This window comes from Staurois parvus, unplaced genomic scaffold (genome assembly GCF_062004578.1).
Source record: "Staurois parvus isolate SC_StPar_1 unplaced genomic scaffold, SC_StPar_1.0 ptg000034l, whole genome shotgun sequence".
Taxonomy (NCBI): domain Eukaryota; kingdom Metazoa; phylum Chordata; class Amphibia; order Anura; family Ranidae; genus Staurois; species Staurois parvus.
Window position 1 is genome coordinate 4064562 of NW_028317830.1, and position 26977 is coordinate 4091538.

The following is a 26977-nucleotide window of genomic DNA, read 5'->3' on the forward strand; positions in this document are numbered from 1 at the left end:
GCTGTACTCTGCATGCCGTGCTTTATGTTGTACTCGTGACTGCTGTACTCTGTATGCTGTGCTTTATGTTGTACTCTTGACTGCTGTACTCTATGCTGTGCTTTATGTTGTACTCGTGACTGCTGTACTCTGTATGCTGTGCTTTATGTTGTACTCGTGACTGCTGTACTCTGTATGCCGTGCTTTATGTTGTACCCTTGACTGCTGTACTCTGTATGCTGTGCTTTATGTTGTACCCGTGACTGCTGTACTCTGTATGCTGTGCTTTATGTTGTACTCGTGACTGCTGTACTCTGTATGCTGTGCTTTATGTTGTACTCGTGACTGCTGTACTCTGTATGCCGTGCTTTATGTTGTACTCGTGACTGCTGTACTCTGTATGCTGTGCTTTATGTTGTACTCGTGACTGCTGTACTCTGTATGCCGTGCTTTATGTTGTACTCGTGACTGCTGTACTCTGTATGCTGTGCTTTATGTTGTACTCGTGACTGCTGTACTCTGTATGCTGTGCTTTATGTTGTACTCGTGACTGCTGTACTCCATGCTGTGCTTTATGTTGTACTCGTGACTGCTGTACTCTGTATGCTGTGCTTTATGTTGTACTCGTGACTGCTGTACTCTGTATGCCGTGCTTTATGTTGTACTCGTGACTGCTGTACTCTGTATGCCGTGCTTTATGTTGTACTCGTGACTGCTGTACTCTGTATGCTGTGCTTTATGTTGTACTCGTGACTGCTGTACTCTATGCTGTGCTTTATGTTGTACTCATGACTGCTGTACTCTGTATGCTGTGCTTTATGTTGTACTCGTGACTGCTGTACTCTGTATGCTGTGCTTTATGTTGTACTCATGACTGCTGTACTCTGTATGCTGTGCTTTATGTTGTACTCGTGACTGCTGTACTCTGTATGCTGTGCTTTATGTTGTACTCGTGACTGCTGTACTCTGTATGCTGTGCTTTATGTTGTACTTGTGACTGCTGTACTCTGTATGCCGTGCTTTATGTTGTACTCGTGACTGCTGTACTCTGTATGCTGTGCTTTATGTTGTACTCGTGACTGCTGTACTCTGTATGCTGTGCTTTATGTTGTACTCGTGATTGCTGTACTCTGTATGCTTTGCTTTATGTTGTACTCGTGACTGCTGTACTCTGTATGCTGTGCTTTATGTTGTACTCGTGACTGCTGTACTCTGTATGCCGTGCTTTATGTTGTACTCGTGACTGCTGTACTCTGTATGCTGTGCTTTATGTTGTACTCATGACTGCTCTACTCTGTATGCTGTTCTTTATGTTGTACTCGTGACTGCTGTACTCTATGCCGTGCTTTATGTTGTACTCGTGACTGCTGTACTCTGTATGCTGTGCTTTATGTTGTACCCGTGACTGCTGTACTCTGTATGCTGTGCTTTATGTTGTACTCGTGACTGCTGTACTCTGTATGCCGTGCTTTATGTTGTACTCGTGACTGCTGTACTCTATATGCCGTGCTTTATGTTGTACTTGTGACTGCTGTACTCTGTATGCCGTGCTTTATGTTGTACTCGTGACTGCTGTACTCTGTATGCTGTGCTTTATGTTGTATACATGACTGCTGTACTCTGTATGCTGTGCTTTATGTTGTACTCGTGACTGCTGTACTCTGTATGCCGTGCTTTATGTTGTACTCGTGACTGCTGTACTCTGTATGCCGTGCTTTATGTTGTACCCGTGACTGCTGTACTCTGTATGCCGTGCTTTATGTTGTACTCGTGACTGCTGTACTCTGTATGCTGTGCTTTTTGTTGTACTCGTGACTGCTGTACTCTGTATGCTGTGCTTTATGTTGTACTCGTGACTGCTGTACTCTGTATGCTGTGCTTTATATTGTACTCGTGACTGCTGTACTCTGTATGCCGTGCTTTATGTTGTACTCGTGACTGCTGTACTCTGTATGCCGTGCTTTATGTTGTACTCGTGACTGCTGTGCTCTGTATGCTGTGCTTTATGTTGTATTCGTGACTGCTGTACTCTGTATGCTGTGCTTTATGTTGTACTCATGACTGCTGTACTCTGTATGCTGTGCTTTATGTTGTACTCGTGACTGCTGTACTCTGTATGCCCTGCTTTATGTTGTACTCGTGACTGCTGTACTCTGTATGCTGTGCTTTATGTTGTACTCATGACTGCTGTACTCTGTATGCTGTGCTTTATGTTGTACTTGTGACTGCTGTACTCTGTATGCTGTGCTTTATGTTGTACTCGTGACTGCTGTACTCTGTATGCCGTGCTTTATGTTGTACTCGTGACTGCTGTACTCTGTATGCCGTGCTTTATGTTGTACTCGTGACTGCTGTACTCTGTATGCCGTGCTTTATGTTGTACTCGTGACTGCTGTACTCTGTATGCTGTGCTTTATGTTGTACTCGTGATTGCTGTACTCTGTATGCTTTGCTTTATGTTTTACTCGTGACTGCTGTACTCTGTATGCTGTGCTTTATGTTGTACTCGTGACTGCTGTACTCTGTATGCCGTGCTTTATGTTGTACTCGTGACTGCTGTACTCTGTATGCTGTGCTTTATGTTGTACTCATGACTGCTGTACTCTGTATGCTGTGCTTTATGTTGTACTCGTGACTGCTGTACTCTGTATGCTGTGCTTTATGTTGTACTCTTGACTGCTGTACTCTATGCTGTGCTTTATGTTGTACTCGTGACTGCTGTACTCTGTATGCCGTGCTTTATGTTGTACCCTTGACTGCTGTACTCTGTATGCTGTGCTTTATGTTGTACCCGTGACTGCTGTACTCTGTATGCTGTGCTTTATGTTGTACTCGTGACTGCTGTACTCTGTATGCTGTGCTTTATGTTGTACTCATGACTGCTGTACTCTGTATGCCGTGCTTTATGTTGTACTCGTGACTGCTGTACTCTGTATGCTGTGCTTTATGTTGTACTCGTGACTGCTGTACTCTGTATGCTGTGCTTTATGTTGTACTCGTGACTGCTGTACTCTGTATGCTGTGCTTTATGTTGTACTCGTGACTGCTGTACTCTGTATGCCGTGCTTTATGTTGTACTCGTGACTGCTGTACTCTGTATGCTGTGCTTTATGTTGTACTCGTGACTGCTGTACTCTATGCTGTGCTTTATGTTGTACTCATGACTGCTGTACTCTGTATGCTGTGCTTTATGTTGTACTCATGACTGCTGTACTCTGTATGCCGTGCTTTATGTTGTACTCGTGACTGCTGTACTCTGTATGCTGTGCTTTATGTTGTACTCGTGACTGCTGTACTCTGTATGCTATGCTTTATGTTGTACTCGTGACTGCTGTACTCTATGCTGTGCTTTATGTTGTACTCGTGACTGCTGTACTCTGTATGCTGTGCTTTATGTTGTACTCGTGACTGTTGTACTCTGTATTCCGTGCTTTATGTTGTACTCGTGACTGTTGTACTCTGTATGCTGTGCTTTATGTTGTACTCATGACTGCTGTACTCTGTATGCTGTGCTTTATGTTGTACTCGTGACTGCTGTACTCTGTATGCTGTGCTTTATGTTGTACTCGTGACTGCTGTACTCCATGCTGTGCTTTATGTTGTACTCGTGACTGCTGTAATCTGTATGCTGTGCTTTATGTTGTACTCGTGACTGCTGTACTCTGTATGCCGTGCTTTATGTTGTACTCGTGACTGCTGTACTCTGTATGCCGTGCTTTATGTTGTACTCGTGACTGCTGTACTCTGTATGCTGTGCTTTATGTTGTACTCGTGACTGCTGTACCCTGTATGCTGTGCTTTATGTTGTACTCGTGACTGCTGTACTCTGTATGCTGTGCTTTATGTTGTACTCGTGACTGCTGTACTCTATACCGTGCTTTATATTGTACTCGTGACTGCTGTACTCTCTATGCTGTGCTTTATGTTGTACTCGTGACTGCTGTACTCTGTATGCCGTGCTTTATGTTGTACTCGTGACTGCTGTACTCTGTATGCTGTGCTTTATGTTGTACTCGTGACTGCTGTACTCTGTATGCTGTGCTTTATGTTGTACTCGTGACTGCTGTACTCTGTATGCTGTGCTTTATGTTGTACTCGTGACTGCTGTACTCTGTATGCTGTGCTTTATGTTGTACTCGTGACTGCTGTACTCTGTATGCCGTGCTTTATGTTGTACTCGTGACTGCTGTAATCTGTATGCTGTGCTTTATGTTGTACTCCTGACAGCTGTACTCTGTATGCTGTGCTTTATGTTGTACTCGTGACTGCTGTACTCTGTATGCCGTGCTTTATGTTGTACTCGTGACTGCTGTACTCTGTATGCCGTGCTTTATGTTGTACTCGTGACTGCTGTAATCTGTATGCTGTGCTTTATGTTGTACTCCTGACAGCTGTACTCTGTATGCCGTGCTTTATGTTGTACTCGTGACTGCTGTACTCTGTATGCTGTGCTTTATGTTGTACTCGTGACTGCTGTACTCTGTATGCAGTGCTTTATGTTGTACTCGTGACTGCTGTACTCTGTATGCTGTGCTTTATGTTGTATACATGACTGCTGTACTCTGTATGCTGTGCTTTATGTTGTACTCATGACTGCTGTACTCTGTATGCTGTGCTTTATGTTGTACTCGTGACTGCTGTACTCTGTATGCCGTGCTTTATGTTGTACTCGTGACTGCTGTACTCTGTATGCCGTGCTTTATGTTGTACTCGTGACTGCTGTACTCTGTATGCCGTGCTTTATGTTGTACTCGTGACTGCTGTACTCTGTATGCCGTGCTTTATGTTGTACTCGTGACTGCTGTACTCTGTATGCTGTGCTTTATGTTGTACTCGTGACTGCTGTACTCTGTATGCTGTGCTTTATGTTGTACTCGTGACTGCTGTACTCTATGCTGTGCTTTATGTTGTACTTGTGACTGCTGTACTCCGTATGCTGTGCTTTATGTTGTACTCGTGACTGCTGTACTCTGTATGCTGTGCTTTATGTTGTACTCGTGACTGCTGTACTCTGTGTGCTGTGCTTTATGTTGTACTCGTGACTGCTGTACTCTGTATGCTGTGCTTTATGTTGTACTCGTGACTGCTGTACTCTATGCTGTGCTTTATGTTGTACTTGTGACTGCTGTACTCTGTATGCCGTGCTTTATGTTGTACTCGTGACTGCTGTACTCTGTATGCTGTGCTTTATGTTGTACTCGTGACTGCTGTACTCTGTATGCTGTGCTTTATGTTGTACTAATGACTGCTGTACTCTGTATGCTGTGCATTATGTTGTACTGGTGACTGCTGTACTCTGTATGCTGTGCTTTATGTTGTACCGTGACTGCTGTACTCTGTATGCTGTGCTTTATGTTGTACTCGTGACTGCTGTACTCTCTATGCCGTGCTTTATGTTGTACCGTGACTGCTGTACTCTGTATGCCGTGCTTTATGTTGTACTCGTGACTGCTGTACTCTCTATGCCGTGCTTTATGTTGCACTCGTGACTGCTGTACTCTGTATGCCGTGCTTTATGTTGTACTCGTGACTGCTGTACTCTGTATGCTGTGCTTTATGTTGTACTCGTGACTGCTGTACTCTGTATGCTGTGCTTTATGTTGTACTCGTGACTGCTCTACTCTGTATGCTGTGCTTTATGTTGTACTCGTGACTGCTGTACTCTATGCCGTGCTTTATGTTGTACTCGTGACTGCTGTACTCTGTATGCTGTGCTTTATGTTGTACCCGTGACTGCTGTACTCTGTATGCTGTGCTTTATGTTGTACTCGTGACTGCTGTACTCTGTATGCCGTGCTTTATGTTGTACTCGTGACTGCTGTACTCTATATGCCGTGCTTTATGTTGTACTTGTGACTGCTGTACTCTGTATGCCGTGCTTTATGTTGTACTCGTGACTGCTGTACTCTGTATGCTGTGCTTTATGTTGTATACATGACTGCTGTACTCTGTATGCTGTGCTTTATGTTGTACTCGTGACTGCTGTACTCTGTATGCCGTGCTTTATGTTGTACTCGTGACTGCTGTACTCTGTATGCTGTGCTTTATGTTGTACCCGTGACTGCTGTACTCTGTATGCTGTGCTTTATGTTGTACCCGTGACTGCTGTACTCTGTATGCCGTGCTTTATGTTGTACTCGTGACTGCTGTACTCTGTATGCCGTGCTTTATGTTGTACCCGTGACTGCTGTACTCTGTATGCCGTGCTTTATGTTGTACTCGTGACTGCTGTACTCTATGCTGTGCTTTATGTTGTACTTGCGACTGCTGTACTCTGTATGCTGTGCTTTATGTTGTACCCGTGACTGCTGTACTCTGTATGCTGTGCTTTATGTTGTACCCGTGACTGCTGTACTCTGTATGCTGTGCTTTATGTTGTACCCGTGACTGCTGTACTCTGTATGCCGTGCTTTATGTTGTACTCGTGACTGCTGTACTCTATGCTGTGCTTTATGTTGTACTTGCGACTGCTGTACTCTGTATGCTGTGCTTTATGTTGTACTCGTGACTGCTGTACTCTGTATGCTGTGCTTTATGTTGTACTCGTGACTGCTGTACTCTATGCTGTGCTTTATGTTGTACTTGTGACTGCTGTACTCTGTATGCTGTGCTTTATGTTGTACTCATGACTGCTGTACTCTCTATGCTGTGCTTTATGTTGTACTGGTGACTGCTGTACTCTGTATGCTGTGCTTTATGTTGTACTCGTGACTGCTGTACTCTGTATGCCGTGCTTTATGTTGTACTCGTGACTGCTGTACTCTCTATGCTGTGCTTTATGTTGTACTGGTGACTGCTGTACTCTGTATGCTGTGCTTTATGTTGTACCGTGACTGCTGTACTCTGTATGCTGTGCTTTATGTTGTACTCGTGACTGCTGTTCTCTGTATGCTGTGCTTTATATTGTACTCGTGACTGCTGTACTCTATATGCCGTGCTTTATGTTGTACTTGTGACTGCTGTACTCTGTATGCCGTGCTTTATGTTGTACTCGTGACTGCTGTGCTCTGTATGCTGTGCTTTATGTTGTACTCGTGACTGCTGTACTCTGTATGCCCTGCTTTATGTTGTACTCGTGACTGCTGTACTCTGTATGCTGTGCTTTATGTTGTACTCGTGACTGCTGTACTCTGTATGCTGTGCTTTATGTTGTACTTGTGACTGCTGTACTCTGTATGCTGTGCTTTATGTTGTACTCGTGACTGCTGTACTCTGTATGCCGTGCTTTATGTTGTACTCGTGACTGCTGTACTCTGTATGCCGTGCTTTATGTTGTACTCGTGACTGCTGTACTCTGTATGCCGTGCTTTATGTTGTACTCGTGACTGCTGTACTCTGTATGCTGTGCTTTATGTTGTACTCGTGATTGCTGTACTCTGTATGCTTTGCTTTATGTTGTACTCGTGACTGCTGTACTCTGTATGCTGTGCTTTATGTTGTACTCGTGACTGCTGTACTCTGTATGCCGTGCTTTATGTTGTACTCGTGACTGCTGTACTCTGTATGCTGTGCTTTATGTTGTACTCATGACTGCTGTACTCTGTATGCTGTGCTTTATGTTGTACTCGTGACTGCTGTACTCTGTATGCTGTGCTTTATGTTGTACTCGTGACTGCTGTACTCTGCATGCCGTGCTTTATGTTGTACTCGTGACTACTGTACTCTGTATGCTGTGCTTTATGTTGTACTCGTGACTGCTGTACTCTGCATGCCGTGCTTTATGTTGTACTCGTGACTGCTGTACTCTGTATGCCGTGCTTTATGTTGTACTCGTGACTGCTGTACTCTGTATGCTGTGCTTTATGTTGTACTCGTGACTGCTGTACTATGTATGCTGTGCTTTATGTTGTACTCTTGACTGCTGTACTCTGTATGCTGTGCTTTATGTTGTACTCGTGACTGCTGTACTCTGTATGCCGTGCTTTATGTTGTACTCGTGACTGCTGTACTCTGTATGCCGTGCTTTATGTTGTACTCGTGACTGCTGTACTCTGTATGCTGTGCTTTATGTTGTACTCGTGACTGCTGTACTCTGTATGCTGTGCTTTATGTTGTACTCCTGACTGCTGTACTCTGTATGCTGTGCTTTATGTTGTACTCGTGACTGCTGTACTCTGTATGCTGTGCTTTATGTTGTACTCGTGACTGCTGTACTCTGTATGCTGTGCTTTATGTTGTACTCCTGACTGCTGTACTCTGTATGCTGTGCTTTATGTTGTACTCGTGACTGCTGTACTCTGTATGCTGTGCTTTATGTTGTACTCGTGACTGCTGTACTCTGTATGCTGTGCTTTATGTTGTATACATGACTGCTGTACTCTGTATGCTGTGCTTTATGTTGTACTCGTGACTGCTGTACTCTGTATGCTGTGCTTTATGTTGTACTCGTGACTGCTGTACTCTGTATGCTGTGCTTTATGTTGTACTCGTGACTGCTGTACTCTGCATGCCGTGCTTTATGTTGTACTCGTGACTGCTGTACTCTGCATGCCGTGCTTTATGTTGTACTCGTGACTGTTGTACTCTGTATGCTGTGCTTTATGTTGTACTCTTGACTGCTGTACTCTATGCTGTGCTTTATGTTGTACTCGTGACTGCTGTACTCTGTATGCTGTGCTTTATGTTGTACTCGTGACTGCTGTACTCTGTATGCTGTGCTTTATGTTGTACTCGTGACTGCTGTACTCTGTATGCTGTGCTTTATGTTGTACTCGTGACTGCTGTACTCCATGCTGTGCTTTATGTTGTACTCGTGACTGCTGTACTCTGTATGCTGTGCTTTATGTTGTACTCGTGACTGCTGTACTCTGTATGCCGTGCTTTATGTTGTACTCGTGACTGCTGTACTCTGTATGCCGTGCTTTATGTTGTACTCGTGACTGCTGTACTCTATGCTGTGCTTTATGTTGTACTCATGACTGCTGTACTCTGTATGCTGTGCTTTATGTTGTACTCATGACTGCTGTACTCTGTATGCTGTGCTTTATGTTGTACTCGTGACTGCTGTACTCTATGCTGTGCTTTATGTTGTACTCATGACTGCTGTACTCTGTATGCTGTGCTTTATGTTGTACTCATGACTGCTGTACTCTGTATGCTGTGCTTTATGTTGTACTCGTGACTGCTGTACTCTGTATGCTGTGCTTTATGTTGTACTCGTGACTGCTGTACTCTGTATGCCGTGCTTTATGTTGTACTCGTGACTGCTGTACTCTGTATGCCGTGCTTTATGTTGTACCCGTGACTGCTGTACTCTGTATGCCGTGCTTTATGTTGTACTCGTGACTGCTGTACTCTATGCTGTGCTTTATGTTGTACTTGCGACTGCTGTACTCTGTATGCTGTGCTTTATGTTGTACCCGTGACTGCTGTACTCTGTATGCTGTGCTTTATGTTGTACCCGTGACTGCTGTACTCTGTATGCTGTGCTTTATGTTGTACCCGTGACTGCTGTACTCTGTATGCCGTGCTTTATGTTGTACTCGTGACTGCTGTACTCTATGCTGTGCTTTATGTTGTACTTGCGACTGCTGTACTCTGTATGCTGTGCTTTATGTTGTACTCGTGACTGCTGTACTCTGTATGCTGTGCTTTATGTTGTACTCGTGACTGCTGTACTCTATGCTGTGCTTTATGTTGTACTTGTGACTGCTGTACTCTGTATGCTGTGCTTTATGTTGTACTCATGACTGCTGTACTCTCTATGCTGTGCTTTATGTTGTACTGGTGACTGCTGTACTCTGTATGCTGTGCTTTATGTTGTACTCGTGACTGCTGTACTCTGTATGCCGTGCTTTATGTTGTACTCGTGACTGCTGTACTCTCTATGCTGTGCTTTATGTTGTACTGGTGACTGCTGTACTCTGTATGCTGTGCTTTATGTTGTACCGTGACTGCTGTACTCTGTATGCTGTGCTTTATGTTGTACTCGTGACTGCTGTTCTCTGTATGCTGTGCTTTATATTGTACTCGTGACTGCTGTACTCTATATGCCGTGCTTTATGTTGTACTTGTGACTGCTGTACTCTGTATGCCGTGCTTTATGTTGTACTCGTGACTGCTGTGCTCTGTATGCTGTGCTTTATGTTGTACTCGTGACTGCTGTACTCTGTATGCCCTGCTTTATGTTGTACTCGTGACTGCTGTACTCTGTATGCTGTGCTTTATGTTGTACTCGTGACTGCTGTACTCTGTATGCTGTGCTTTATGTTGTACTTGTGACTGCTGTACTCTGTATGCTGTGCTTTATGTTGTACTCGTGACTGCTGTACTCTGTATGCCGTGCTTTATGTTGTACTCGTGACTGCTGTACTCTGTATGCCGTGCTTTATGTTGTACTCGTGACTGCTGTACTCTGTATGCCGTGCTTTATGTTGTACTCGTGACTGCTGTACTCTGTATGCTGTGCTTTATGTTGTACTCGTGATTGCTGTACTCTGTATGCTTTGCTTTATGTTGTACTCGTGACTGCTGTACTCTGTATGCTGTGCTTTATGTTGTACTCGTGACTGCTGTACTCTGTATGCCGTGCTTTATGTTGTACTCGTGACTGCTGTACTCTGTATGCTGTGCTTTATGTTGTACTCATGACTGCTGTACTCTGTATGCTGTGCTTTATGTTGTACTCGTGACTGCTGTACTCTGTATGCTGTGCTTTATGTTGTACTCGTGACTGCTGTACTCTGCATGCCGTGCTTTATGTTGTACTCGTGACTACTGTACTCTGTATGCTGTGCTTTATGTTGTACTCGTGACTGCTGTACTCTGCATGCCGTGCTTTATGTTGTACTCGTGACTGCTGTACTCTGTATGCCGTGCTTTATGTTGTACTCGTGACTGCTGTACTCTGTATGCTGTGCTTTATGTTGTACTCGTGACTGCTGTACTATGTATGCTGTGCTTTATGTTGTACTCTTGACTGCTGTACTCTGTATGCTGTGCTTTATGTTGTACTCGTGACTGCTGTACTCTGTATGCCGTGCTTTATGTTGTACTCGTGACTGCTGTACTCTGTATGCCGTGCTTTATGTTGTACTCGTGACTGCTGTACTCTGTATGCTGTGCTTTATGTTGTACTCGTGACTGCTGTACTCTGTATGCTGTGCTTTATGTTGTACTCCTGACTGCTGTACTCTGTATGCTGTGCTTTATGTTGTACTCGTGACTGCTGTACTCTGTATGCTGTGCTTTATGTTGTACTCGTGACTGCTGTACTCTGTATGCTGTGCTTTATGTTGTACTCCTGACTGCTGTACTCTGTATGCTGTGCTTTATGTTGTACTCGTGACTGCTGTACTCTGTATGCTGTGCTTTATGTTGTACTCGTGACTGCTGTACTCTGTATGCTGTGCTTTATGTTGTATACATGACTGCTGTACTCTGTATGCTGTGCTTTATGTTGTACTCGTGACTGCTGTACTCTGTATGCTGTGCTTTATGTTGTACTCGTGACTGCTGTACTCTGTATGCTGTGCTTTATGTTGTACTCGTGACTGCTGTACTCTGCATGCCGTGCTTTATGTTGTACTCGTGACTGCTGTACTCTGCATGCCGTGCTTTATGTTGTACTCGTGACTGTTGTACTCTGTATGCTGTGCTTTATGTTGTACTCTTGACTGCTGTACTCTATGCTGTGCTTTATGTTGTACTCGTGACTGCTGTACTCTGTATGCTGTGCTTTATGTTGTACTCGTGACTGCTGTACTCTGTATGCTGTGCTTTATGTTGTACTCGTGACTGCTGTACTCTGTATGCTGTGCTTTATGTTGTACTCGTGACTGCTGTACTCCATGCTGTGCTTTATGTTGTACTCGTGACTGCTGTACTCTGTATGCTGTGCTTTATGTTGTACTCGTGACTGCTGTACTCTGTATGCCGTGCTTTATGTTGTACTCGTGACTGCTGTACTCTGTATGCCGTGCTTTATGTTGTACTCGTGACTGCTGTACTCTATGCTGTGCTTTATGTTGTACTCATGACTGCTGTACTCTGTATGCTGTGCTTTATGTTGTACTCATGACTGCTGTACTCTGTATGCTGTGCTTTATGTTGTACTCGTGACTGCTGTACTCTATGCTGTGCTTTATGTTGTACTCATGACTGCTGTACTCTGTATGCTGTGCTTTATGTTGTACTCATGACTGCTGTACTCTGTATGCTGTGCTTTATGTTGTACTCGTGACTGCTGTACTCTGTATGCTGTGCTTTATGTTGTACTCGTGACTGCTGTACTCTGTATGCTGTGCTTTATGTTGTACTTGTGACTGCTGTACTCTGTATGCCGTGCTTTATGTTGTACTCGTGACTGCTGTACTCTGTATGCTGTGCTTTATGTTGTACTCGTGACTGCTGTACTCTGTATGCTGTGCTTTATGTTGTACTCGTGATTGCTGTACTCTATGCCGTGCTTTATGTTGTACTCGTGACTGCTGTACTCTGTATGCTGTGCTTTATGTTGTACCCGTGACTGCTGTACTCTGTATGCTGTGCTTTATGTTGTACTCGTGACTGCTGTACTCTGTATGCCGTGCTTTATGTTGTACTCGTGACTGCTGTACTCTATATGCCGTGCTTTATGTTGTACTTGTGACTGCTGTACTCTGTATGCCGTGCTTTATGTTGTACTCGTGACTGCTGTACTCTGTATGCTGTGCTTTATGTTGTATACATGACTGCTGTACTCTGTATGCTGTGCTTTATGTTGTACTCGTGACTGCTGTACTCTGTATGCCGTGCTTTATGTTGTACTCGTGACTGCTGTACTCTGTATGCTGTGCTTTATGTTGTACCTGTGACTGCTGTACTCTGTATGCTGTGCTTTATGTTGTACTCGTGACTGCTGTACTCTGTATGCTGTGCTTTATGTTGTACTCGTGACTGCTGTACTCTGTATGCTGTGCTTTTTGTTGTACTCGTGACTGCTGTACTCTGTATGCTGTGCTTTATGTTGTACTCGTGACTGCTGTACTCTGTATGCTGTGCTTTATATTGTACTCGTGACTGCTGTACTCTATATGCCGTGCTTTATGTTGTACTTGTGACTGCTGTACTCTGTATGCCGTGCTTTATGTTGTACTCGTGACTGCTGTGCTCTGTATGCTGTGCTTTATGTTGTATTCGTGACTGCTGTACTCTGTATGCTGTGCTTTATGTTGTACTCGTGACTGCTGTACTCTGCAAGCCGTGCTTTATGTTGTACTCGTGACTGCTGTACTCTGTATGCTGTGCTTTATGTTGTACTCGTGACTGCTGTACTCTGTATGCTGTGCTTTATGTTGTACTCGTGACTGCTGTACTCTGTATGCTGTGCTTTATGTTGTACTCGTGACTGCTGTACTCTGTATGCTGTGCTTTATGTTGTACTCCTGACTGCTGTACTCTGTATGCTGTGCTTTATGTTGTACTCGTGACTGCTGTACTCTGTATGCTGTGCTTTATGTTGTACTCGTGACTGCTGTACTCTGTATGCTGTGCTTTATGTTGTACTCGTGACTGCTGTACTCTATGCTGTGCTTTATGTTGTACTCATGACTGCTGTACTCTGTATGCTGTGCTTTATGTTGTACTCATGACTGCTGTACTCTGTATGCCGTGCTTTATGTTGTACTCGTGACTGCTGTACTCTGTATGCTGTGCTTTATGTTGTACTCGTGACTGCTGTACTCTGTATGCTATGCTTTATGTTGTACTCGTGACTGCTGTACTCTATGCTGTGCTTTATGTTGTACTCGTGACTGCTGTACTCTGTATGCTGTGCTTTATGTTGTACTCGTGACTGCTGTACTCTGTATGCTGTGCTTTATGTTGTACTCGTGACTGTTGTACTCTGTATTCCGTGCTTTATGTTGTACTCGTGACTGTTGTACTCTGTATGCTGTGCTTTATGTTGTACTCATGACTGCTGTACTCTGTATGCTGTGCTTTATGTTGTACTCGTGACTGCTGTACTCTGTATGCTGTGCTTTATGTTGTACTCGTGACTGCTGTACTCTATGCTGTGCTTTATGTTGTACTCATGACTGCTGTACTCTGTATGCTGTGCTTTATGTTGTACTTGTGACTGCTGTACTCTGTATGCCGTGCTTTATGTTGTACTCATGACTGCTGTACTCTGTATGCCGTGCTTTATGTTGTACTCGTGACTGCTGTACTCTGTATGCTGTGCTTTATGTTGTACTCGTGACTGCTGTACTCTGTATGCCGTGCTTTATGTTGTACTCATGACTGCTGTACTCTGTATGCCGTGCTTTATGTTGTACTCGTGACTGCTGTACTCTGTATGCTGTGCTTTATGTTGTACTCGTGACTGCTGTACTCTGTATGCTGTGCTTTATGTTGTACTCGTGACTGCTGTACTCTGTATGCTGTGCTTTATGTTGTACTCGTGACTGCTGTACTCTGTATGCCGTGCTTTATGTTGTACTCGTGACTGCTGTACTCCATGCTGTGCTTTATGTTGTACTCGTGACTGCTGTACTCTGTATGCTGTGCTTTATGTTGTACTCGTGACTGCTGTACTCTGTATGCCGTGCTTTATGTTGTACTCGTGACTGCTGTACTCTGTATGCTGTGCTTTATGTTGTACTCGTGACTGCTGTACTCTATGCTGTGCTTTATGTTGTACTCATGACTGCTGTACTCTGTATGCTGTGCTTTATGTTGTACTCATGACTGCTGTACTCTGTATGCCGTGCTTTATGTTGTACTCGTGACTGCTGTACTCTGTATGCTGTGCTTTATGTTGTACTCGTGACTGCTGTACTCTGTATGCTGTGCTTTATGTTGTACTCGTGACTGCTGTACTCTGTATGCTGTGCTTTATGTTGTACTCGTGACTGCTGTACTCTATGCTGTGCTTTATGTTGTACTCGTGACTGCTGTACTCTGTATGCTGTGCTTTATGTTGTACTCGTGACTGTTGTACTCTGTATTCCGTGCTTTATGTTGTACTCGTGACTGTTGTACTCTGTATGCTGTGCTTTATGTTGTACTCATGACTGCTGTACTCTGTATGCTGTGCTTTATGTTGTACTCGTGACTGCTGTACTCTGTATGCTGTGCTTTATGTTGTACTCGTGACTGCTGTACTCTATGCTGTGCTTTATGTTGTACTCATGACTGCTGTACTCTGTATGCTGTGCTTTATGTTGTACTCATGACTGCTGTACTCTGTATGCCGTGCTTTATGTTGTACTCGTGACTGCTGTACTCTGTATGCTGTGCTTTATGTTGTACTCGTGACTGCTGTACTCTGTATGCTATGCTTTATGTTGTACTCGTGACTGCTGTACTCTATGCTGTGCTTTATGTTGTACTCGTGACTGCTGTACTCTGTATGCTGTGCTTTATGTTGTACTCGTGACTGTTGTACTCTGTATGCTGTGCTTTATGTTGTACTCATGACTGCTGTACTCTGTATGCTGTGCTTTATGTTGTACTCGTGACTGCTGTACTCTGTATGCTGTGCTTTATGTTGTACTCGTGACTGCTGTACTCTGTATGCTGTGCTTTATGTTGTACTCGTGACTGCTGTACTCCATGCTGTGCTTTATGTTGTACTCGTGACTGCTGTAATCTGTATGCTGTGCTTTATGTTGTACTCGTGACTGCTGTACTCTGTATGCCGTGCTTTATGTTGTACTCGTGACTGCTGTACTCTGTATGCTGTGCTTTATGTTGTACTCGTGACTGCTGTACTCTATGCTGTGCTTTATGTTGTACTCCTGACTGCTGTACTCTGTATGCTGTGCTTTATGTTGTACTCGTGACTGCTGTACTCTGTATGCTGTGCTTTATGTTGTACTCGTGACTGCTGTACTCTGTATGCTGTGCTTTATGTTGTACTCGTGACTGCTGTACTCTATGCTGTATGTTACATAGGATGTGCTACATATTACATACTTCTGACTAAAACATCTGTTGTTTCGACTGTTAAAGTGATTGTAAAACTTTTGTTTATTTTCTATTAAAATAATAAACATCTTTACAGAGCAGCCCTGATCCTCCTCTTCTGGGGTCTCCCATTGCCACTCCTGGCTCTTGGCCCCATTGAGTGGCCCCATAGGAAGTGACTTCCTATTGTGGACATCCAAGAATGGGCAACCCCAAGCCAGGCTATTTGCATCTTTTCAGACTCACAGCCCGGTTTGGCCCTGCCCCCCACTCTCTGCCCTCAGCCAATCCTGTGAGACAGGAGAGTGGAGAGAAGAGCGGCTGCCGATGTGCACAGTGCTGGATGGAGATGGGGATCAGGTGATTATTTAGGAGGGGCTGCGGGGGAGTTACTAATAAAAGGTGTTTTACCTTAATACAGAGAATGCATTAAATTATAAAAAACCTTTTACCTTTACAAATGTTTGCTTAGTAACCCCCCCCTCCCCCCATCTCTTTAAGTTCCCCCAATGAAAGGCTCAGGCAGTGTGTTGGCTGTGTGTCTATAATCTGTTTGCAGAAAATCAGATGGAAGGGAAGAGTTTCATTATTTCTAAAATCACAGTTTGTCTTGAAGTTTTTAGGGTCCCAGCAATGACCTGAGAAATCTGTTACATTGGTGGGTCAGTGGAACATCTATGTCCTTCTGTACTCATCCACCATACCTCCATATAAGTATGGGAAGTGATGTCAATTCATAACCCCTCCCAGCTATGACATCAAAGAGCCCATCAAGCTGAGTGAGATATCAGTCAGAGAAGGACTTAGACATCCCACCGATCATATTTTTTTTTTTTTTTTAAAGAAAGATTTATTGAGTTTTAACAAATTACAACCTCTGATAGATGTAGATGCAGTCATAACCTCCATGTTACATCCATCCTAGTCATGAATATATTAGTATGACAAAGAAAGCCAGCAACAAAGGGTAGTGGAACAATGTTATGTCATATCTGTTGTGATGAAGGTGTATACACGCCTCAAACTAGCAAAACGTAATTTACTAATAGCAAGTGATGAGTGATGAAAAAGTATTTAACTAACATCATGTCCCACCAATCCTATGTGTGGGATCCAATGCGCAAAACAATATCTGGAAGTCGGGTGGTGAGAGGAGATGTTAATGTTATCAAGAGGTGCAGAAGAAAAGGGGGTAAGCATAAAGGAAAGAGGGAGATTGTGAGCGAATGAAATAAAACAATCAGCATTGACGAAAATAGAAGGACTTAATAGAGTGGAGAAATGGTGTGCCATCCGGATTCAGGAAGCATTCAGAAGTAGTGGTAGGGGTAGTAGTAGCGGTAGAAGTGGTTTTGCTCGAAGAGAGATAGAGATAGATAGGAGACCGAGAGACCAAAGTAAGTGGAGCATAAAGAGATGGAAATTGCTAGATCCTGTGTAGGAAGCAAAGTCAGGAGTCGTATACTTTGTATGTGGCGATTATGTATTAAGTATGTATGACATGTCACAGGTCCCGCCATGGATGATGTGGTAAGGTGAGAGACAATGACAGTGGCACCCCACCGGACTAATGAAGATCTATGGTGTGCTTACAATATCAGGTGTAAATGAGACAATAAATCACGTAGATAACCAATTGGCATATGTGGCTACATGTGGCCATATCAACAAGTCTGAGTAAAAAAGACCTGCTCCTGTATGGATAAGGAACCTACAATTTAGGACTAAAGTAACGTGATTCCTTTGAAGTGTTCGGGGATGTGAGTAGATGGAGTCTGTCCAAACGAAGAAGAGAGTTAAGTTCTTGTTTGATGTCTGCCATAGTTGGGGGGCAATTGGAAGTCCATTTGTGTAGAATAGCCCTTCGTGCAATTAGAAGACATGTGGATATCCAAGATTTATTATCTCTGAACGATGATGTTTGTGAAGAAAAAAGGCCAATGATTGGCTGTTCCAAAAATCCAAAAAGTAATGGTAGCGGGTGGATAGGCAATCGGAAAGCTGTGATGACGGATATGAAATGGACTACTTGTTTCCAAAATATAAATATAGCTGGACAAGTCCAGAATCTGTGTTGCAATGAAGGTTTTTGAGTACCACACAGAGGGCAGGTAGACAGTCGGATCTGCTTTGGAGTAAAGACAAGGCATGTAGGCACGATGAAGGGTCTTAAGTTGCTGTTCACGCCAGAATTCATTGCAATTGAAGGCACAAGTGGATTGGAAGCCTGCTAGTAAGTGGTCGGCTGTGAATGCATTGTTAAAATCTTTAACCCAGGATTTAACAGCGTTGTAGGACTCAAAGGGTTTGGCAAATAAAAGGTTCAGCGGTCTATATACGTTCGATATATTGTATTTCCGTGAGTTCACCAAGACGTCAATGAATGTTGATTGGAATCTGGTAGAAATAGTGGGTGCCACTGAGTTGACAAAATTCCTTACTTGGAATATGTAGAAGAAATGGTGCGCCGGAAGTCCAAAAGTATGTAAGACATTGTTAAGAGGCTTTGGGGATCCCGTAAGAGTGTCATACAATTGATGTACTAAAGTTAGGTGTTGATTTTGCCAAGTACCATATGCATCATGAGATTGAGGAGGAGGAAAAGAGGGATTGTGATGAATAGGAAGAAAACACGAGAGCCACAGAGAGACCCCCAACTTACGCCTGACTTCCCTCCATGTGATTAGGGTGTCGCGGATGAGCAGATTATGTTTTAAATGTGTTGGCAAGGAGTTAACATTGGAATGTAGTAAGGCCACGAGATCATAAGGGTATGCTATTGCCGATTCCAAGTGATAGTAGTTAGAGGATTGAGTGATCCTGTCTAGGCCTATTCGAAGTAAACAGGAAAGATTGTAGATACGAATATTCGGCAAACCTGAACCTCCCTCGCATCTGGGTAGGAATAATTTATCAATTGCTATGCGGGGACGTTTGCCTTTCCATAGAAAGGTTGATATTGCCCGATTTATCCTCAGTATGTCGCTGTGTTTAAGCAATATAGGAATGGTTTGAAGTGGGTAGAGAAGCTTCGGAAATCTTAAAAAGATGAGATCTGCCCAGGAGTGAAAGCGGTAAATCCTTCCACATTTCTAGTTCTCCAATAATTTTGGCGATCATTGGCGTATAATTTAGCGTATATAAGGATGAGGCTAGTTTCCCTATTTTTATACCTAAGTAGGTGATATGTTTGGAGGCGATTTTGAACATCGAGTTTTGAGTCCATGCCGGGGGACGCGAGTGGAATAATGGAAGCACTTTCGCTTTTAGAAAAATTAATACGGAGTCCAGAACAGAGACGGAATGTGGAAAAAATATGTTGTATATAGGGTAGGTCAAGGGAAGGGAGTGCGGTGAAAATTAAGATATCGTCTGCAAACAAGGCAAGTCGCGGCTCCTCTTGCCCAAACTGGATGCCATGGAGATCGGATTGAAATAATAAAAAGCGTGCTAACAGTTCTAGGGCCAAGTTGAAAAGTAACGGGGATAATGGGCACCCTTGTCTAGTCCCTTTGTGAAGCGGGATGGGGTTAGACATATGACCCGCTGCTACTACTCAGGCTGTTGGCGACGAGTACATGGTTTGAATCACATGCATAAACGGACCTTCAAACCCAAACTTTTTCAGCGCCAAAAAGAGCCATTCAAAACTTACATTATCAAACGCCTTTTCGGTGTCTAGCGAGATTATTGCTGCATCTAATAGTATGTCAGTCGAGGCTTGATTCAAGGCCGATATCACCTTCCGTATATTTGAGGCCGCAGATCGTCCCTGCACGAAACCCGCTTGAGAAGGGTGAACAAGAGTGGGTAGAATAATAGCTAGGCGAGAAGCGATAATTTTTGACAAGAGTTTTGCATCAAGATTCAGTAGGGAGATAGGACGATACGAGCCTGGATCTAGCGGGTCTTTATCTTTTTTGGCAATCAGCTTAATGTGGGCTTGTGAACCGGAAGGAAGGTAGGCACCCCCTGTCTGAATGTTCTGAAACACCGATTGTAATGTAGGTGAGAGGGTTTCAGCCATTAGCTTGTAAAATTCGGCTGTATAGCCGTCAGGGCCTGGAGCTTTACCATTTGCAAGTGACTTGATAGCTGAAGACACATCCGCCAAAGTAATAGGAGCATTCAGGGCTTGGAGTAGAGCGGGATCTAACTGTGGCAAGGAGACCTGATCTAAGAAGGAGGTAGCTTTCGAAAGGTTTATAGGGTCTGGGCCATAAAGAGAACGGTAGTAGTTTTCCAAAACAGACACAATATCTAGGGGAACCTTTTGCTGTATTCCCTTCGCGTCCCTCAGGGAAGTAAAGAGGGTAGGTGTAAACGGTTTTTTACACAGTCTTGCTAACAACTTGCCCGGCTTATTGCCGAACCTATGGAATTGCAGGTCAGTATGTGATTGGTGTATGGCCTCCTGCGCCGCTGCCCATGTATCAAAGCTCTTTTTGGCTGCTAACCATGCGTCTCTATTTTCGTGGGAGTTATGATTTGCTAGATCTTGCTATTAATGCAATTTATCAAAAAGTAATCAATCCTGGATAGAGTATGGTGTACGGGGGAGAAGAAAGTAAAGTCCCTTCCCTCTGGGTGTGTTAGTCGCCACACATCCGTAAGCTGGAGCGACTCCGAAAAGTTGTTCAATAATGCGTGTGTAGATGTAGGGGTGGGAGGGGCGCCCAGTCGGTGTGCCCTTTCAACCGGACAATGTGTTGTGATTCCCAATGCTGCGGGTATACGTTTAGCGCATATTTCCGATAACTGGCCTGGGTTGTACGATTCTGGAAGGCCCACCACCCGTAGATTATTTCTGCGCAAGCGGTTTTCTAAGTCATCCAATTTTTCTAGGATGGTCTGTTGCTCGCGTTTGGCGTGTGAAGATCGTGCTTGCATAGCTTGAAGCTCATCCTCTAAGTCTGAGAGGCGATGTTCAACTTCGGTTATGCGCCTAGCGCTTTCTCCCAAATCTCTTCTAAGTTGTTCTATGCCCTGATTTACTGCTTTGTCTACAGCTTGTGTAATAGTGGGTAATATCAGAGATGCAACAGCCTGTGCAATTTGCGCATACTGATCCGTGGCACTACTGTGCTCAGCATGTCTGCTCGGGAGAATGTGGGGCGGCTGTGTTTCTCCCCTACCTTGTCCTGGCCTGGGATCCTGTTCTGGCTCCTGCTCTGTCTCCATACTAGCCAGCAAGGGAGAAGAGCTGTGGTTGCCGTGTTGTGTGGCCGAGGCTGTGGGGCTGCTATCAGCAGCGTGCTCTCCGGAGGCCATTTTGGCTGCACGGATGGGAGACCTGTCCCTCTGTGCACAGGGAGCGGGATCCTGGCCGGGTGCCGCCGGCCGCAGGTACCGCTCCATGGATGGATGGTCGGGAGCGGCAAAAACAGGGGGCACTCCCGTGCCCTATAGGTATCACCTCCGGTGCGGGGAGCTGGCTTTATAAGCCGAATTGATCCGGAGCCGTGGGATGCCTTCCCTATCACATGCGGCGCCGGAACCGGAAGTCATCCCACCGATCATTGTATATAGGGGGAAGAATGTGCAGCAATTCAGGGGGGAGAGAAGAAAAGTGAGTGTTGGTTCAGAAAGTGAAAACCTGTACATTGGTGCCGGGATGGAGGGGGAAGAGGTGAGCATCAGTGCAGTGCCAGAGAGTGAAGAATATGTCAGGTTAAGAGCAAATGGACACGTTGGGGTTGATTTACTAAAACTGGAGAGTGCAAAATCTGGTGTATCTATGCATGGGAGCCAATCAGCTTCTCACTTCAGTTTGTCCATTTAGGCTTTGACAATAAAAACCTGGAAGCTGATTGGTTTCTATGCAGAGCTGTCCAGATTTTGCACTCGCCAGTTTTAGTAAATCTCCCCCTTTGTGAAATTCCCCTCAATGGTCAGTGTGACTGTTCTCATAGACAGATACCACTGGAATCATTTCTACAAAAATGAAACATTGCTTAGATATTAAAATGTTACAGCAAAACAAGTAAAGTAGTGATGTTTGTACTTACCGGCATAGTCCAGGATTAGTGAAGTATATTGGCGTGTGACGCAGGGGAATCTGGAGGATACAGAATTCAGAGCTTTCTCAATGTAGTAGGAATAACCCCAATACATCATATACGCATCCATCAGTACAGTCAGGGGGGTCCCCTCTGCAACACAAATCCATCAGATAAATCCATGTTCTATTCATATTTTATAAATCACATTCAGGACCATCACTGGTAACATTGTAACAACATCTTATGGTTGATTTTGGTGCTGAATTTGGTGTTCCCCGCTGACAACAGAATGCAAACAAAATAATTGTTGATATTTAAAAACTTTCCAAAAAAGCAGTTTGGGGGTCCCCCCATAAGGAGAACCCCATGCAAAATAAAAAGAAATGGTGTGGGCCCCCCCCCAAAATCTTTACCAGACCCTTATCCGAGCATGCAGCTCAGCGGGCCAGGAAAGGGGGGACGAGCAAGTGTCCCCCTACTGAACCCAAACAGGCCACATGCCCTCAACATGTTGATGGGGATAAAGGCCTCTTCCCCACAACCCTGGACAGTTGCTGTGGGGGTCTGAAGGGAGATTATTGTAATCTAACAGCCCCCTTTAACCAGGGGCCCCCCAGATCCCAACCCCCCTCATGTGGATAAGTATATAAATGCAAAGTAAATAACAGCCACTTTTTGACAAGTTCTTCATTCAAAATCTCCCCCCCAAAAAAGTGTTCCCCCCAAGTAGATTCAATGTCAATCATGATGAATGCCGGCCACCAACCCGAACCCACACTGGTGCTTGGCTTTTGACAAATGACAGCTCCAATGTCTCCCGAGTTAAATAAACTAAGAGGTGAAGCCACTTGATGATGTCACTGGGTGACCCCACCCCGTAATGACATCATCAACCGGGGCATGCTGGATTGATGATGTCATAGGGGGCAGGGTCACTCGTTGACTTTATCAGGTTGCCCCACCCCTTAATTTTTTTAGCAGAGGAAGGTGGGTGGAGCTGTCATTTGGTGGGAGCAAAGCTTCAGTGGGGTTGGGGTTTTTTTTGTTTGGGTCGCTGGCTGGAATTCATCATGTTTTATGCTGGATTTACTTTGGGGGGCATTTTTTATGTTAATAAAGAATTTGTCAAAAGCTACTTTTTTATTTACTTTTTACATTTCTTTTGGTGAATGAGTAGAGGTAGTATAAACTTCTATTCATTCACATGGGCGGGCAGGGATGTGGGGGGAGGGTCAGAATCTGGGGGACCCCTTATTAAAGGGGCTTCCAGATTCCAATAAGTTCCCTGCCTGCAGATCCCCCCAAACACTGTCTAGGGTTGTGGGGAGAAGACCCCTGTTCCCATTACCATGGGGACATGGTGCATTTGGGGGGAGTCCACCCTCCCCCAGAGCAACCCCCCCACATTAGGGCATGTGGCCTGGTATGCTTCAGGAGGGAGGACACTCCCCCCCCCCAGCCCCACACCATGTTTATTGTGCTGTGCGGTTCCCCTAAAATCCAAACCAGACCCAAATGGCCTTGTAAGGATTGGGGAGGCATCCATGCTATTTGTTACATTTTTAAATGCCAGAAATTCTTTTGTTTTTACATTCTGCTGTCAGCTGGGAACCCTTTTGACAGCAGATGAGGCATGATTTATAAGGGCGTGGCTATACTTACCTGTTCTGCAGCTGCTCCGGTCTGTTCCCAGGCTGAGCTGTCAGCGCCGTGTGGGCCAGTCTGTGGGAATGTGCAGGAGAGGCAGGTGACAATGGAAGCCCCATAGTAACTCTACGGGGTGACGTCACTTCCCAGGCATTTCACAGCTGTTGTCAGATGTATCCTGTACACAGGGCGCCACTGGAGACCGGACCATTTACTTTAAGGATGACGGCTACCACCAGCATTAAAATACAGCTCGCTGTCACTACTGAACTATCTCATCACTTCATAAAATAGCTCATGAGGTGTTTAGTAGAGTTTAGCAAATTGTAAAAACAAATGTTTGAAAAATGCTAAAGCCTGGTACACATGGGTCAAATATCAGCACTGACTGGTGTGTTATGGCGGAGGGCAGTGAGTGGAGGGGGGGTCCTCCTGTCAGAGCACAATAGCTCAGAGGGGAGATCACAGTACTAACATCGCATAGTTAGAACATAGAGCGCCTCCTGCTGGGCTGAACAACATAATCATAGAGTGTACCGGGCAAAAGAGGTATTTTACCGCAGATCTTAGTAGATACCGCTTTGTGAATTGAGCCCGCTGTGACTAGAAAGTGAAGGAGAAGCATCACACACATCTCTCTGTCACTCTTCTCTCTCCTCCTACCAGCATACTCCATGCACTGCAGAGCACAGGATTGGTTCCATGTGCTGCTTCTCCATCTCCTAAACTGGCACTGCTGTACAGGGGACTCAGCGAGACTAATGCCAAGTTATATTCAGGTACCTACACTGCTAGCTTTAAAAATAACGACATTCATAATGTATTGAAGATTCCAGAACTGCATTAATGTGTTCCTTAGAAACATTGTGCTTACACATGATTGGATGATTAGTGAAGACCTGATTTACCTGATTCACTAAACTAAATAACATTCATTTGCATTCTCTACTCCTTCAGTGAATGAACCCCAGTGATAGGATCTCATGAGATCACATGTCTTATTAAGACCTAAGATGGTCAATTCCCACCCCTGATGGTGTATACATCTATTGGTTATATCATGCGGATCAAATCAATATGTAGAGTCTTTGTTGTGTAATCAAAAAATCCAAAAAGATGAAACTGCTTTTTTCAGTCAAAATAAATGAAATTGTGCAAAAATAAATGTTTGTGGGTTTTTTTTGCTTGTCTGACTGAGTTCTTGTATCAGAGATTCCTCACTTGGTGACTTACCTCTCTGTGTGCAGCTGTAGCCGTCAGTATCTGAAGAAAAGGAAAAATGTAGATATGAGATCCCTACAAAAGCATTCTTCTCTACAAAAAGGGGCAACAACTTCAACTGTTCTGTTTGCTTAAATCCAACTACCCCCTCCCATCATAAAAGTCAACTCCCCCTCCCATCATAAAAGTCAACTCCCCCTCCCATCATAAAAGTCAACTCCCCCTCCCATCATAAAAGTCAACTCCCCCTCCCATCATAAAAGTCAACTCCCCCCTTCCATCACAAAAGTCAACTCCCCCTCCCATCATAAAAGTCAACTCCCCCATTCCATCATAAAAGTCAACTCCCCCCTTCCATCATAAAAGTCATCTCCCCCTTCCATCATAAAAGTCAACTCCCCCCTTCCATCATAAAAGTCAACTCCCCCGTTCCATCATAGAAGTCAACTCCCCCTCATATCATAAAAGTTAACACCCCCTTCCATCATAAAAGTGAACTCCCCCTCCCATCATAAAAGTCAACTCCCCCATTCCATCATAGAAGTCAACTCCCTACCCCATCATAAAAGTCAACTCCCCTTCATATCACAAAAGTCAACTCCCCCTTCCATCATAAAAGTCAACTCCCCCTCATATCATAAAAGACAACTCCCCCTTCCATCATAAAAGTCAACTCCCCCCACCCCATCATAAAAGTCAACTCCCCCTTCCTTCATAAAAGTCAACTCCCCCCTTCCATCATAAAAGTCAACTCCCCCGTTCCATCATAGAAGTCAACTCCCCCTCATATCATAAAAGTCAACACCCCCTTCCATCATAAAAGTGAACTCCCCCTCCCATCATAAAAGTCAACTCCCCCCTCCCATCATAAAAGTCAACTCCCCCATTCCATCATAGAAGTCAACTCCCTACCCCATCATAAAAGTCAACTCCCCCTCATATCACAAAAGTCAACTCCCCCCTTCCATCATAAAAGTCAACTCCCCCTCATATCATAAAAGACAACTCCCCCTTCCATCATAAAAGTCAACTCCCCCCACCCCATCATAAAAGTCAACTCCCCCTTCCTTCATAAAAGTCAACTTCCCCCTTCCTTCATAAAAGTCAACTCCCCCCTTCCATCATAAAAGTCAACTCCCCCTCACATCATGAAAGTCAAATTCCCCCTCATACCATAACAGTCAACTTTCCCCTCCCATCACAAAAATAAACTCTCCATCCCATCAGAAAAGTCAACCCCCCCCCCTCGCATTATAAAAGTCAACTCCTCCCATTGCATCATAAATGTCAACTCCTCCTCCCATCATAATAAGTTCATGTATAAGAGTATATACAGTATACTATATCTTAAGAATGTAGTATGGACTGGGGGGGGGGGGGGTATGCATTATTTTTCCCTCAAAGTGACAGAAAATAAAACATTTGCTGGTAATTTTCTTTTCACAGTCTGCTTTTTTTAATGGCATAGTGAGGCACAAAATGCATTCCAGACAAGCATGATTCTCAATGAGGTCCTGGGATTTATTCTTGGGGGTCCACAGGTCAATATTTCACAAAACAAATGAAGCCTGCAGGAAAATAAAAGTTACCAGCAATTGAAAATGTCACTTTTGCCTTAATACTTTGTAAACATTCAAGAGATGTGCAACTTCACTGGAAGGTTCAAGTTTGCCTTTTAGCCTTGAATTTAATGGATTTGAATTGATTTTATAGATTTGGTTCCCATTGACTTAAATAGGATCTGAATGCAGAATTATTGTGGTATGTCCGGGTACATTGAGCCTTTTCCTACTTACTGGGCATGAAAGGTTTCAGGGCTGAATTGACACAACCCTTGGCCAAAAAGTGACAGGAAAAAAAAAAAAAATATATATATACTGTATATATATACTCTATAACAGGGGTCTCCAAACTTTTCAGACAAAGGGCCGGTTTATGGTTCTTCAGACTTTAAGAGGGCCGGAGTGTGGCCAATGGGGGTAGAAGATGTTTTGAACCCAGAATCAGTGCGGATAAACATGGCCTCAGGAATGGTGGTCAGTAGAAGGAAGAGTAGTGCTCCACCATTGGTATTAATGGGAGGAATAATACCCCATAAGTGTTATCAATAGTGCCCCATTGTTAGTGTCAGTAGGAGGAATACTGTTTCATATCATTGGGAGGAATAAAGGAATTGGCTGGATAAAGGCTAGCAAAGGGCCACATCCGGCCCACAGGCCACAGTTTTGAGACCCCTG

The 26977-nt window shown here is 44.3% G+C and overlaps 1 protein-coding gene across 1 annotated transcript in view; it reads right to left on the reverse strand.

Moving 5' to 3' along the window:
- The window catches only part of LOC149470717 (uromodulin-like), a 158999-nt gene that overhangs the window by 130236 nt on the left and 1786 nt on the right, over nt 1-26977 (reverse strand). The window contains exons 2-3 of the mRNA XM_089661700.1: nt 24753-24782; nt 21879-22022 (exon numbers count right to left, since the gene is read on the reverse strand). Of these exons, the coding sequence (XP_089517826.1) occupies nt 21879-22022; nt 24753-24782 (174 nt within the window). The remainder of the gene's footprint in view (nt 1-21878; nt 22023-24752; nt 24783-26977) is intronic.